Source organism: Leopardus geoffroyi, chromosome D2 (assembly GCF_018350155.1).
Source record: "Leopardus geoffroyi isolate Oge1 chromosome D2, O.geoffroyi_Oge1_pat1.0, whole genome shotgun sequence".
In the NCBI taxonomy this organism is placed as follows: Eukaryota; Metazoa; Chordata; class Mammalia; order Carnivora; family Felidae; genus Leopardus; species Leopardus geoffroyi.
In genome coordinates, this window is record NC_059334.1 from 13,081,230 (window position 1) to 13,096,382 (window position 15,153).

General features: G+C 39.3%; 1 protein-coding gene across 6 annotated transcripts in view; it reads left to right on the forward strand.

Annotated features, from left to right (window-relative positions):
• The window catches only part of LYST (lysosomal trafficking regulator), a 192,683-nt gene that overhangs the window by 135,606 nt on the left and 41,924 nt on the right, over nucleotides 1-15,153 (forward strand). For 5 of the 6 annotated variants that reach the window (XM_045437279.1, XM_045437278.1, XM_045437281.1 and 2 more), the window contains 8 exons: nucleotides 259-435; nucleotides 1,419-1,495; nucleotides 1,641-1,829; nucleotides 4,507-4,652; nucleotides 4,738-4,837; nucleotides 6,037-6,098; nucleotides 8,000-8,055; nucleotides 11,915-12,067. In XM_045437279.1, coding sequence (XP_045293235.1) covers nucleotides 259-435; nucleotides 1,419-1,495; nucleotides 1,641-1,829; nucleotides 4,507-4,652; nucleotides 4,738-4,837; nucleotides 6,037-6,098; nucleotides 8,000-8,055; nucleotides 11,915-12,067 — 960 coding nt within the window. The remainder of the gene's footprint in view (nucleotides 1-258; nucleotides 436-1,418; nucleotides 1,496-1,640; nucleotides 1,830-4,506; nucleotides 4,653-4,737; nucleotides 4,838-6,036; nucleotides 6,099-7,999; nucleotides 8,056-11,914; nucleotides 12,068-15,153) is intronic. The other variant, XM_045437283.1, reaches the window with a different exon arrangement.

Here is a 15,153-nt window from a genome sequence, read left to right on the forward strand (position 1 = left end):
TTTTCAAAAGACATTTTCTTACATAACCATAACATTATCGTACCTAACAAAATTAGCTTACACCCTCATGTCACCATATTTTCAATGCATAACCAAATTTTTTCAATTGTCCCCAACATGTCTCTTGCAGCTTCTTTATTCAAACCCGATGCCACCAAATAAATCTAGTATATAATTTAACTTAACCACTATGAAACAATTTAAATGTAAGAAATAAAAATACTGTATGACTTAAAAAAGTGTTTCTTTTTCTTAAAGCATGGAGCCAAGTTAGTTTTGTATTTGTCAGAGTTGATACATAATCACCAAGATGAATTGACTGAAGAAGAACTAGGCTCAGCGGAATTGCTTATGAATGCTCTAAAACTGTGTGGTCATAAGTATCTCCCTCCCAGTGCAACAACAAAAGCAGACCTTATCAAAATGATCAAAGAGGTGAGTCAGTGAAATCGTAAGACACGGTTTTCTAAGGAGATCCCATTGAACGTAGTTAAAGAGTGAAAGATTTTTTTATTGTGGAATATCATTTATGATGAATTTTTTTTTTTCAACGTTTATTTATTTCTGGGACAGAGAGAGACAGAGCATGAACGGGGGAGGGGCAGAGAGAGAGGGAGACACAGAATCGGAAACAGGCTCCAGGCTCTGAGCCATCAGCCCAGAGCCCGACGCGGGGCTCGAACTCACGGACCGCGAGATCGCGACCTGGCTGAAGTCGGACGCCCAACCGACTGCGCCACCCAGGCGCCCCTCATTTATGATGAATTTTATTGAAATGATGTTTTTTTTTATTATGAGAGAATAAATAGGCTATTGCAAGGAGTGTTTTATCCTCTGTTGTCATCCTCATCCCTTTTCGGTAGCTTTCGGTGAAGGAAAGATTTTTATAGTGACGAGCAAGTTGAAGCGTCTGCCTCGAAACAAATAAGGAAGCAAGCACCTGGGCATTGGGTCTGGCAGCCCATTTAATTCTCCCACCCCAATATCTGTGCCCCAGATTGTGTAGAAGCAAAGGGAAATTATCAAATTTTTTTTTGTGGCTATTGTATTTTAATATTCTGGTCTCCTGGGGACATTATTTTTTTCCTTTATTAATTTGGTTTTAAAATTAGTTTGTTGGGGGGGCGCCTGGATGGCTCCGTCGGTTGGGCATCCGACTTCGGCTCAGGTCATAATCTCGCAGTTCGTGGGTTCGAGCCCTGCGTCAGGCTCTGTGCTGACAGAGCCTGGAACCTACTTCGGATTCTGTGTCTCCCACTCTCTCTCTCCGCCCCCCCCCCCGCCCCTCCCCTGCTCATGCTCTCTCAAAAATAAATAAACATTAAAAAATAAAATGAAATTAGTTTGTTGGCCTTTGTGCCAGTGTTAAATGATAAACAATTAGTTTTATATTACATATTATTATCCAAATCTTTTAGGAACAAAAGAAATATGAAACTGAAGAAGGTACGAATAAAGACACCTGGCAGAAAACAGTTAACAATAACCAACAAAGGTAGGATTTTATGTGTTCTAAAAGTCATGCCTTTCTGAATCCACTAGATTTCACACGTACTTTTAGTCTTCAAGTATCATGCTTCCATAGCTCCTTAACGTCCCACTTAGGCTTCACTTACGAGCAGCCTTGCTTGTTTATTTAGTCTCTTTCAGCGTCTGGATTCAAAATCAAAGGATATATCTAAGATCGCTGCAGATATCACCCAGGCAGTATCTCTGTCCCAGGGAATTGAGAGGAAAAAGGTGATCCAGCATATCAGAGGCATGTACAAGGTAGATCTGAGTGCCAGCAGACACTGGCAGGAGCTTATCCAACAGCTGACGCATGATAGGTAAGCAGAGTGGGCCTTTGTTGTTTCCTATGGTGATGTCAGACACTATTTCCATTTCGGAATAAACGTTCACAGCATTATTTCATTAGTTGAAATATTTTCTGTTTAATCACTTGTGATTTCTTTCATCATGAAATAATGAAATCTATATATAATCCTGTAAGAATCTTTTTTTTTTTTTAATTCTTAGGGACAAGGCGGGGGCGGGTGGGCAGGGATAATGAGAAAGTGAGGCATTAGCTCTTCCAGATAATAAAATCTATATGTTGACTTTAATTTTAAAATATAACCTTTGCAGAAGAATAGAGAAATCACTGAAACGGGATAGTTGGGAAATAGATCTTTTTCTAGGTTAAGACTTTAATAATAAAACTTAGAAGATGCATCACAGACCATGAAAAGAGGAAAATTAACGTGTTCTCTAAATTTGGTTAAGATAACTGGTTAGCATGACTTGGGGTGCTAAAATGGACTAAACATTATACACTAAAGAAAATTCCAGGTGAGCAAAAGAATTAAATTCATTAAGTTTATAAAGTGGAAGAAAATGGGGCATTTATCAACTCCGATAGATGGATAACTTTTTAAGCTCAAACACAATAGAACAAACTACCAAGAAGAAACAAATAGATTTGAGGGGCACCTGGGTGGCTGAGTCAGTTAAATGACCAACTTCAGCTCAGGTCATGATCTCAAGGTCCGTGAGTTTGAGCCCTGCATCGGGCTCTGTGCTGACAGCTCAGAGCCTGGAGCCTGCTTTGGATTCTGTGTCCCCCTTCTCTCTCTCTCCCCCTCCCCTGCTCATGCTCTATTTCACTCTGTCTCTCAAAAATAAATAAATGTTAAAAAAAAAAAAAGAAATAGATTTGAGCCTTAATTTTTTCCAGTGTATTTAATAACTATAACAACAGCAACAAAACGAAAATTTATTTTCAGCAAATCAGAATTAACTTTTTTTTACTTTTTTGTAAGTTTATTTATTTTAAGAGAGAGAGAGCACAGAAGGGGCAGAGAGAGAGGGAGAGAGAGAGAATCCCAAGCATGCTCCACACTGTTAACACAGAGCCTGATGTGGGGCTCGAAACACACGAGCCATGAGATTGTGACCTGAGCTGAAGTCGGATGTTTAACTTACAGAGCCATCCAGGTACCCTCACAGAGTTAATATTTTTATGGTTTTAAAAATTCATGCCAACTTAAAAGTAAATTGTAAGATCTGAAAAGTTTGAGCAAAAGATGTGATTACACTTTTCTACATAAGACAAATAGAATTAATAAACAGGAAAATATTCCATGTGGCCAGAGACCAATTTGATTTTTTAAAACCTTGAAATATTACCATCTTACCATTAAATATGGTACAAGCCATATTTTACCTCTTCTGTTATAAAGTTTTTTAGGTGCTAATACCCAGAGTAGGAAGAAATGTATATCGTAGCCCATGGTCAGAGGTCCGGTGGCTTTGCACACTTTGACAGCATGTACCAGGAATCCTGTAACCATTTTATTTCTAGCTCCAGTTATCCTATTTTGGTGATTCTGTCCTAAGGAAAATATTCAAAATATATAAAGGCAGTAAATGTAAAGGTTTTCATCTCTGCATTGTTTATGCTAGTGAATGAACTGGAAACAAGTATATAATAATGGTAAAATTGCTAAATACATTATGATGCACCCCCTCCATGCATTAGTCAGCCATTTTCAATGGTGACAATAAAGATTAAAGTATGTCCAGTGAAAGAAGAAAGGGTATAGAAATGTATATATGTAAAAATTATAACTGCAATTTTTAAAAATGAAAAAAAATAATTTCTACCAGAAAGTGGTATGTTTAGGGTAGTAGGATTATGGGTGATTTTTTTTTTCTCTTATCTATTTCTGAAAATATATTCAATACGGTTCTCTATTTTTTCATTTAAAATATTAACTTATTTTGAGGGTGACTGGGTAGCTCAGTTGGTTAAGTGTCCAACTCAGGATTTGGGGTCAGGTCATGATCTCACAGTTTGCAAGCTCATGCCCCACATTGGGTCTGCACTGACAGTGCAAAGCCTGCTTAGGATTCCCTCTCTCTCTCTGTCTCTGTCTCTCTCTCTCTCTCTCTCTCTCTGCCCCTCCCCCACTCGCATATGCACCCAAGTGCACTCTCTCTCTCAAAATAAACATTTTTTATTAAAAATTAAAATAAAATATTAACTTTTTTTAAACATCTTAAGATATATGGCTTGTACTACAAAAATGAACCAATTTATTTGTTAGATAGTAGGCAAAATGGGAAATATAGAAACTTAACTTGGAAATGGATTTTTTTCTTTAGCCATATTAAGTCCACTGTATTGCTAAAGCATACATGTTGCTAAAGCAGAGTAGTCATGATATATCTTTTTAAAAATTTATGAGGAACAAGAAACTAGTGGCAGAGTGTGCCTCCAGGCGGGGACTAGAAGGCCGGGGTTCAGGAGCAGAAGGACATTTACTTTTTATATTATTCTATTGTCTATGCTTTCTATTTTATTCTATCGTCTATGTTTATGCACTTCCTAGTCTAATTACGTGAGCAGTTGAGGGTTTTAACTGAATAGATCACTTTTGATTATTTAATTTCTGTAATGATTTTATTTACAGCTCCAAGTACTGTAGATTGACACTTAAAACGTTTTTTTATTTCCCCTTGCAGAGTGGCCTGGTATGATCCCCTGTACTATCCAACTTCCTGGCAACTGGATCCAACCGAAGGACCAAATCGAGAGAGGAGACGTTTACAGAGATGTTACTTAACTATTCCAAATAAGTATCTCCTTCGGGATAGACAGAAATCAGAAGGTAATAATGACTTCTCGACTCAGCATCCAAATGTAGCAGATAACTGTAGTTATCAGATAAAGACAATACCTACTTTTTTCCTTAGCAGATGTGGTCAAACCACCACTCTCTTTCCTGTTTGAAGATAAAACTCACTCTTCTTTCTCCTCGACCGTAAAAGACAAAGCTGCAAGTGAGTCTATAAGGTAAGTGTGAATCCATAAGATGTTCTCTCTTTTGTTGAAGGAGTCAGAAAGACTTTAATCGTTTATTGTAGGGGCGCCTGGGTGGCTCAGTCAGTTGAGCTCTGATTTCAGCTCAGGTCATGATCTCACGGTTCATGGGTTCGAGCCCCACATTGGGCTCTGTGCTGACAGCTCAGAGCCTGGAGCCTGCTTTGGATTCTGTGTCTCCCTCTCTCTCTGCCCCTCCCCTGCTCACGCTCTGTCTCTCTTTCTCTCTCTCTCTCAAAAATAAATAAAACATTAAAAAAATTTTTTTAAATAGTTTATTGTAGTGTTTGTGTAATATTTGTTTTAGATAATTGCTGGGGTTTTAGGAAAGGCCCTAGATATGGCTCAAGAGAGGACACAGTCGAATGGCTAAAATCCAAAAGGAAAAGACATCCTCGATGGCGAGGACTCACTGGGCTTCAGTCACCGTGCTCTGGCCCTTGTCTGCACGTGTGTATCTTGGCAGTTGACTGGTCCTAAGGTCTCTGTGAAATGGGTGTGGTTTCCGCATGACGCCATCTAACGGTGACTGAAGGTCCAAATTTTAGTTCCTCGTCTTACTACATGTCTGATCTTGGGCAAGTTACTTAGCCTTCCTGTGTCCATGTCCGTATCTGTTACATGAGGAAGGGAATAATGCCCAAAGTACCGGAGTATTGTTGAGTATTAAATGGGTCCTTGTATGTTAATGACAGGTTATCATTATGACACTAATGATAATTGCCCTGCCTGTTTATTAGATGAAAACCTGAGATTCGAAGGAGGTGAGTTCCTTGTCTAAAGAGAGAAGAACTTTTCTGAGTCTAAATCCCGTTTTTCCTAGAATACTAGGATGCTTTCATGTGTTTGAAATACCAGAGGCATGACCCAATGTTTGCATAATTACTAGAAAATACAAAATATTAAAGTTTCTCCTAAAAAACTGAATGCCTATATCCTGTATACATGGCACAGGAATTCTGAGCCTTCTTTAAAAATTTCATTTTCTCCTCTACCAGAATGTTAAAATACAAGATAATATTTTCATGTGGGTTTAGGCAAGACGTCTCATGCTTTTGAAACTCTAGTGTGCTGGGCTGAAATCTTTAACTAGATAAATAAAGCTTATACTATATACTTTCTAAAATTGGTCAAAACATTTAATCATAGTAATTTTATATATGTTTTGACAGAGTGAATCGAAGATGTATCAGCGTTGCACCGTCTAGAGAGACAGCTGGTGAGCTGTTACTAGGTAAGTCACATTTTGAAGAGTTTTACACATATTCACCCTGCCTTATTTTATTCTTAGACAATTTGAAGCATTGTTTGGCAGAATGCCATTGAATCAAATAAACTCTCTCTAACATCACATCAGTAATTTTGCCTTAACATTATATGACTTACAAATGTCAGGAAGTGGCCATCTTATTTTCTAAAAAGCACATGAATAGCCTTTTAATTTTTATAAAGTTGACTTTTTTCGTAAGTACACATTTTTGTATTTAAACATTCCTTTTATTATATATCACTTTTGATTTTTAAAGTGAGGAATTATTGATATACTCACATGCCTGCTGTTTTAAAAGATACACCTGTGCATAAGAAATATATCCACCTTGAGATAGTTCATAATTTATACTCCCTGTTTGCTTCTGAGAGAAAGGCCAAGGTTGCCAATCCTTGGATATCTGTATAATTACATTCAGTGAGAAATCTTTTCCTCAAGATATGAAGGAATAAAGTTGTACCACTAGATCTCTGTTCCCTTAAAGAACTAATTTGTATACTACAGGCCAGTTGTTTTCTTAAAGCCTGGTCTCCAGGCCAGGAACATCAGCATCACATGGGAACTTCTTAGAAATGCTCATTCTTGGGCCCCAGCCCACACCTATCGAGTCAGAAACTCTCTGGCACCCCCAGAAATCTGCATTTCATGAGCCCTCCAGCAATTCTGATGTACCCTCCAATTTGAGAGTCGTAGACTGAAGCTACAGCCTCCAAGGCTCAACATGCAGAGCTTCAGGCTGGCCAGGACTAAGCACTGTGGTCACAAGGATGCAGGTGATTCCCTTCTCTGAGCCAACAGTGCTCAGTGCTCACGGGTGACCGGCACACAGGGCGGAGCCCCAGAGAAATTCCCACCATTTGGATACGTGGTGTAGGGACATGTGCTAACACAGCCAGCCTATAAAGCAGAGAAAACTGGGGGCTGTCTTCTAAGGTCTATTCTGCCCTATTGAGTGTTTAAATAAAAATTAAGTCTTCCTCTTAGACTAGAAAATTTGTTTACAAGTTGACTTCAGTTAATGTGTGAGAAAATAAAATTAACGTATTAGTCATATAAGAAGAGTAGCAATAATAAATGGCCAACATTTTTTTAACACTGAGTGCCAAACACCGTTATAAGCATTTTACATACATTCTAATGTAATTCCCACATTAACCCTGTGAAATAAAGTCCTCTTCCTCCACCCCTCTTTTAAAAAATTATTTTAGGGGTTTTTGTTTTGTTTTGATTTGAGAGAGAGAACATACGTGTGTGCGTGAGTGCGGGCAGGGAAGGTGCAGAGCAAGAGGGAGAGAAAGAATCCCAAGCAGGCTCCACACCGTTAGCACAGAACCTGACATGGGGCTTGATCTCCCCACCATGAGATCATGTCCTGAGCCGAAATCAGGAGTCAGAGGCTTAACTGAGCCACCCAAGCACCCCACACCCCCTTTTTTTTTTTATTAAGTAAAGACACAAAGAAGTTAAACAACTTGCCCAAAATCTCATGGATACCATTAAAAAATATTTATTGAGGGGCGCCTGGGTGGCTCAGTCAGTTAAGCATCTGACTTCAGCTCAGATCATGATCTCCCAGTTCGTGAGTTTGAGCCCCGCATCAGGCTCTGTGTGCTGACAGCGCAGAAACTAGAGCCTGCTTCCGATTCTGTGTCTCCCTCTCTCTCTGCCCCTCCCCCACTCATGCTCTGTCTCTCTCTGTCTCTCAAAAATAAACATTAAAAAAAATATATTTATTGAGTGACAGGAACTGTTTCTGGGTGTTGGGATTTTAATTCAGGCCAATTGACTCCAGAGGTCATATTTGTAATCAAAAATGATAATAGTGCACATATAGTTTTAAACTCATATCCCATTACTTTCTATAGGTAAATGTGGAATGTATTTTGTGGAAGATAATGCTTCTGATACAGTTGAAAGTTCGGTGAGTAGAGGCTTAAATTTGCACCTATATAAACCTAGGCAAATTCCCAAAATGTATAAATTCGTTATAACTGGCAAACAGGTAGACCTAGGAGAGTTCATGTATTGTCACTCTGGTGTGCAGATTGGTCTTAATTCCAAACTTTTTCTTTTAAAGATATTTTTAAAAAGACCATACCATCTCCTCGGGCTTACAGTTTGACCTCATAGCAGTTAGTATTATGATTTAGATTCTAATGTGCTCCTGTTAAAACAGCAAGCAAAGGGGAAAGAGAGAGAGAGAGAGAGAGAGAGAGAGAGAGAGACAAACCAAGAAACAGACTCTTAACTATGGAGAACAAACTGATGGTACCAGAGGGGAGGTGGGGGGGGGGGGGAATGGGGGAAATAGGGGATGGGGATTAAGGAGGGCACTTGAGATGGGCACAGGGGCTGTAGGGAACAGTTGAATTAGTATATTGTACACCTGGACCTAATTATAACATTGTATGGCAATGAACTGGAATTAAAAGAAAAACTTTAAAAACTATTTTAAAAAATAAAATGAAAATGAAAACAATAAAGTGCTCCTGTTATTTTAATTAATTTATTTAATTTATTCCTTCTATCACTGTTCTCAGTAGTAACAAAAAACTACTCCCTGCCACTCCCAATTCACTATCAAATATATTTACCTTCACAAAGAAAGGAAAATGTTGTATAATTGAATAACTTAACTAATCCTGATAGTCACATGTCTTGGTATCATAATTTTTATTCTACTGGAAGTACTGATATAAATCAGAAAATTACAGAAATAACTCTTAGCTCACATATTTTGTGTGTATATATATATATATTCACATATTTTTATCCATCTGAATCAGTTTGTAGGCCATTAAAATATTGTTTAGAGATCCCCGTAGTAAGAGAAATAGGCTTTTTGTTTCAGAAAATTTCTAAGACCAGGAATTCCTAAAGATATACTAAATAAGAATACATGTGGTTTAATAGTGAATACATATTTTATTTCAAAAAATAATGAGCTAAAACATAAAATTTTGCTGTAAAATAAATAATATGAAAAAAGTCATGAAAATATTTAATATAGCCCCCAAAATTGAGCAGGCATTCTTTAGTGTGATTTACGTAGCAATTGCCACAGCATTTATCCCAGCTAGTAAAAGTATGGTCACGTTATTTTTCAAGATGTCTCTTTTTAGCAACCAGGGAACTTAATAGTTGATACACGAGCCAACACTTTTCTGGATCCAAAAGATGACATTTCCCCCTTTTAAAACTCTCCTAAAAATACTCTTGTTTTTTAATAGTTTGAAAGATCCTTCTTTCCTCTGCTTTTATAATATTTGTTTCTACTTTCTACGTGACATTTGCTGTCTTGCATTTTATTTTATTTTTTTAATGTATATTTTTAATGTGTATTCATTTTTGAGACAGAGAAAGAGCACAGGCAGGGGAGGGGCAGAGAGAGAGGGAGACACAGAATCCCAAGCAGGCTCCAGGCTCTGAGCTGTCCGCACCGAGCTCGAAACGGGGCTCAAACTCAAGAACATTGAGATCATGACCTGAGCCAAAGTCGGACACTTAACCGACTGAGCCACCCAGGCTCCCCTGCTGTCTTGCCTTTTAAATGTTTGTACAAGTATCTTGTGCCCCCTTTTCATCTTACACAGATGTATTTCATGCAGAGCACTTAGCACAGCACCTTGCTCGTAGACGCTTAATTAACATCTGCTGAACTGAATGAATGAACGGCTATGGAGGCACAATAAGAAGGAATTCAGGTTTATATATGAGAATATTACATTTTCATTAAAGTGCTTAATTTCATTTGTCATTATCTACTACCCCTACTTCTAAAAGTCAGTTGGGATCTAGCACAATAGTATAGCACACATACAACAGAGCAATTCAAATTTTAAAAATTTCAAATAAGACTTTAGAAGGATGAAGAGCCTGGGATAAGGTAGTCATTGCAATTGCTTTCTAAATTTCGCTCTGAGCCCCTGTTCCAACACAACAGAGAAAGTCAATGCAGTTTTCCAAAAGGGAAAACTGATGAAAACAAACCAACCTCGGATGCAGGTTAATTTGATGCGATAAATCCTAACTAGTTTTAAACTTTGGTAGGAGCTTTTACCATGATTTTTCTATTAAAAGCATTGAGTAACATAATTCACATATTCAACTGCAATTTACAAAAGATTTAGACAAATTGTTTTAAAAGTTTTCTTCATTTTGTACTTTGAGAAAGGCCCAGTGATGGTAAAAAAAATATGGGACCTATGGAGGTGCCTAGGTGGCTCAGTTGGTTGGGTGGCCGACTTCAGCTCAGGTCATGATCTCACGGTTCGTGAGTTCCATTCCCACGTCGGCTCTGTGCTGACAGCTCAGAGCCTGGAGCCTGCTTCGGATTCTGTGTCTCCCTGTCTCTCTGCCCCTCCCCCACTCACATTCTGTCTTTCTCTCTCAAAAATAAATAAACATTAAAAAAAAAAAAAAAAAAAAGTATGGGACCTATGGCCCCTAACCCCTCATTCTAAAATGTAGAGATCTGTTGAGGGAGGCTAGGATCAATGCTGTCAGGGAGATTCAGCCTTCTGGTGGCCACTTATCTTTTCCTTCCTTCTGCTGACCACACAGGAGAGGAACATAGCTACTTGGTGCATGCTGATCTGTGAGCTTAGTCAATGAGGCTGAATTTGCAGGAGAGTGCTTTGCCTTTCCCAGAAGGTTCAGAGGCATGGGGACTATGTGTCATCGCTGGGGAGCTCCCAGGCCATGCCCTTAGGCTCATTTTAACCCAGACCTATGTGAGGGAGGGCAGACCCACATGTGAATTTTCAGGGAGAGGCTTGTTTTCTATTCTTCACCCAGTCCCCGGGCCAGAAGAGACAGGCTCCTGCTTATTCCTCTTTACTGATGGACACGTGTGTTTGTCTGTCATCAGGAAAATGTCCCTTAATGGTTTTAGATTTCTGAAGTACTTTCACTTCCATACTCTGATCCAGAGAACTCCAAGGCCTCATCTGCTTTCTTCAAGTGGATGTTAACCTAAGTCACTAAGTTTCTAAAGCTGGGATGTGTGCATACGTGCGTGCGCATGTGGACGCACAGCCAGCCTACCCCAGTATCCCTTCTACCTCACTGCTGTTTTTCAAATTTCTTGTTATTTTTGGCTCCTGGGGATTTCACTTTCCCTTACGTCCTGCAAGCTCAGCTTTAAAAGAAGTCTGTCTGAAAAGATTACATGTTGTGTCATTCTAACCACGTGACATTCTGCGAAGGGAAAGCTATGAGATGGTAAAAAGATCAGTGACTGCCAGGAGCCTGAGGGGGAGGGGCGGGTGAGTAGGTGGGGCACAAGGGAACTCTGTACGATCCTGTAAGGGTGGACGCATTTCAGTAAACATTAGTCAAAACCCATGGGACCATAACACCAAGACTGAACCCTAATGCAGACTGTGGACTTCGGTTAAGAATAACGTATTCAGTATTGGCTCTACAGTTATTACAAAGGCACCAGGCTAATCACACTAATGGGAGATGTTAATCACAGGGAATTTCTGAGTTTGGGCCAGGAATACATGGGGGCTCTCTACACTCTCTGCTCAGTTTTCTGCAAACCTAAAACTGCCCTACAAAATAAAGCCCATATTTCTTTAATTCCTTAATGTTTATCCAGTATTCTGAAGTGTTTCGTGGTTGGGGAGGGAGGAGTCGGGGGTGGCTCAGGGAATCTTATCTGCCGTCTTGCCACAAAAGGAAGACATTTTCATTTTCAGATTTTTAAAAATCTAAAATTGCAGTGATCATTTATATTTCATGTAAAGCAGTTTCATTTCTTTCCTTTGTCTCAGAGCCTTCAGGGAGAGTTGGAACCAGCATCATTTTCCTGGACATATGAAGAAATTAAAGAAGTTCACAAGCGTTGGTGGCAGTTGAGAGACAATGCTGTAGAAATCTTTTTAACAAATGGCAGGACACTCCTGTTAGCATTTGATAACACCAAGGTAAATTCAGCTTTATGAACAGATACATAGTTTTGAAATTATCACGGGACTGGTGTAAGTGGACTCATACTGATTTTATGAAGGTTTAATCTATTTAAACTTTGATTCCCTGTTTCTAACAGCAAATAAAAATTGCCTTATTTCTTAGTCCCAATGACAGCGATCCCTTGGCTATATTAGAATTATTTTTGTCCTTCAAAACGGTATTAAATTCGGATTCTCCAAAGTGACTGTCTGTAAAAAGTAAATGAATGCGTAATGACCTGAGAAGAGTAATTTAAACTTGAGAGTAGGTGCTGTTGTTTCCAAACCCTTTCTGAACCCCCACATCCTTTCAGCTGCCACTTAGAAAAGCTTTTGGAAAAAGTTGTGTGGACTCGTTGCTTCCAGTTCTCTTTTGAAATGCTCCAGTCAGATTTTCTTCTCACTACCTCACCTATCACTTCTCTGGTCGGGGTTACTAGTGACCTCCATGTCACTATACCCTACGGTCATATTTCTTAGTCCGCATTTTACTTGATCTATCAGCAGCATTTTTTAAAAATTTTATTTCAAGATTTATTTTTGAGAGAGAGAGAGAGAGCGCGCGCGCGCGCACAAACGGGGGGAAGGGCAGAGAGAAGGAGACCCAGAATCCAAGTCAGGCTCCTGGCTCCCAGCTGTCAGCACAGAGCTTGACCAAGCATTTCACACCGATGATTGTTTTCTCTCTCTTAAAAAAAATAACCCTCCCCACTAGGTTTCTGGGCCGCGACTTTCCCTCAGCTCTTCTTCTGGCTCAAGGCCATTCCTTCTCAGTCTTCTTTGCTGATGCTTCTCCGAGGGTCTCAGGGCTCTTGCCACAGACCTCTTCCCATCCGCTCTTGTGACTTTAAATCCTACCTGTATTGTAACAACTTTCAAATTTGTATCACTACCCGAACGTCTCCCAGGAATGCTCTGTACTTGGTATCTCCGTCTAGAGGTCAAACTGGCATCTCAAATTTAACATATACAGTCTACGGCCATACCACCCTGAACACACCCAAATTAAACGTATACAAAACCGAACTTCTAATCTCCGTGCCCCAAAATCTCTCTGCAGTTTTCCTCATTTCAATAGAAGACAACTCTAATCTTTCTGATTGCCCAGGCCCAAACTTTTTGGATTATCCTAGACTTCTCTCATTGTTTCATGCCCCGTACCTACTCTATCAGTCCTGCTGACTCTTCCCTCAAAATCCATCCAGAATCTGACCACTTAACACAGCTGCCTACCATCCTGGTCTAAGCCACCATCATCTTTTGCCTAAATCATTACCGTGGCCTCTAACTGTCCTCCCTCCTTCCACACTCCCCCTTCTTTCAAGCTATTCTCAGCACAACGGCTAAGGTATGCGGGCTCATGCCATCCTCCTGTCAAAACCCTCTGATCACTTCCTGTGCCACTTGGTTAACGCCAAGGTCCTTGTAATAGCTGAATGAGGCGCTGAGTAATCTGGTATCTTGTTATCTAACTCACCTTTTCTATTATTCTATCCACAATAACTTTATTTTCCTTGACCAGGCACACTGATGCCTCAGGGCCTTTGCACTTACTGGTCCCTGGAATGTTTTTCCTTTTTGAAATCCACATGATTCAGTTGCTTGCTTTTTCAGGTTCCATGATCAAATGTCTTCTTATCAAAGAGACCTTCTCTGACTGCTCTCTTAATAAAATAGCAACCCCTCTGTCACTCTTACCCCCAAGTCTCCTTTTCTTTGCTCTGTTTTTCTCTGTTGGACTTAATAACATCCAACATTGTCTCCAAAAAAATGTAAGTGCTTTGTTAAGTGTTGTGACTGCAGCAGCTTGAACACACTGGTATGTAGGTGCTTGATAAATATTTGCCGTATGAATGAATGCTTCCCTTTTCTTGCAGAGTTTGGTTTGCAATCTGTCCTAAATTCCCTTCTATCAACCTTAGCTTTAGAAGTTGGCAGCCTTCGAATTTAAACCACAGGTTTTGGGGTTTTGTTTGTCTTCCCTTGAGCCTATTCTTTTTTTCTTTTTTTTTAATTGTGATAAAAAAAATATGTAAAATAAAATGACCATGTTAACCATTTTAAGTGTTCAGTACATTCACATTGTTGTGAAAGAGATTCGAGGTGTAGATTCTTGAACACGCTGCAGTCTTTCCTGTCCCAGACCGTAGCTACATTTTCTCGTTCTCCTCGTTAACTTTCGGTCCTGTCTCTGGTTAGCCAAATCTGTGGCTCTCATTCCTATGCCTGAAGCATATACACGTTTAAGATGGATATTTCAAATTTGTTTTTAGTAAAGGCCTGGATTGTCTATTTTTTTTCCATTTATTACCAATCATCATTTAATTGCCTTAGAAAAAAATCAGATTACCTTTTTCTGTGACAAGTTTTGTGAATTTCTAAAAAAAAGAAAAAAGTTTATATATTAGTTTTCAATCAGTAGTGAAAATCAAATATCTTGTTTCACATAGGATGTTTTATTTCATTCTCATGAAATAAATATTATCATTCCCATATTATAGATGTGGTAACTGTAGCACAAAGGTTTTAGGCTAGGAATCGGGCCACGTCTGTCTAATTAAGAAGACCATGCTCTTTGGGGCACCTGGGTGGCTCAGTTGGTTAAGCGTCTGACTTCAGCCCAGGTCATGATCTCATAGTTTGTGGGTTTGCCCCGCATCAGGCTCTGTGCTCTGAGCCGGCTCAGAACCCGGAGCCTGCTTTGGATTCTGTGTCTCCCTCTCTCTGACCCTCTCTCTCCGCCCCCCTTTCAAAAATAAATAAACATTAAAAAAAGAAAAAGAAGACCGTGCCCTTTCTATGATATCATGTTGCATTTATTTAGATGAAGGTTCTTCTTCATCGTTTATTGATTTTTTTTAGGATCTGTATATGAGTGATTTTTCTATACAGACTTTTTCTTACCTTCTTATTAACTAATTTCTTCGGCAGCAAAACATAATGGTTAACAGCCCAGCCTTTGGGGGAAGATCCAGAGATGAGTCTCAGTTCTCCGGCAGTTGGTGTTAATTGGGCAACGAGTACTTTCTTTGTGGACTTGGGATTAGTAACGTGCATAATCT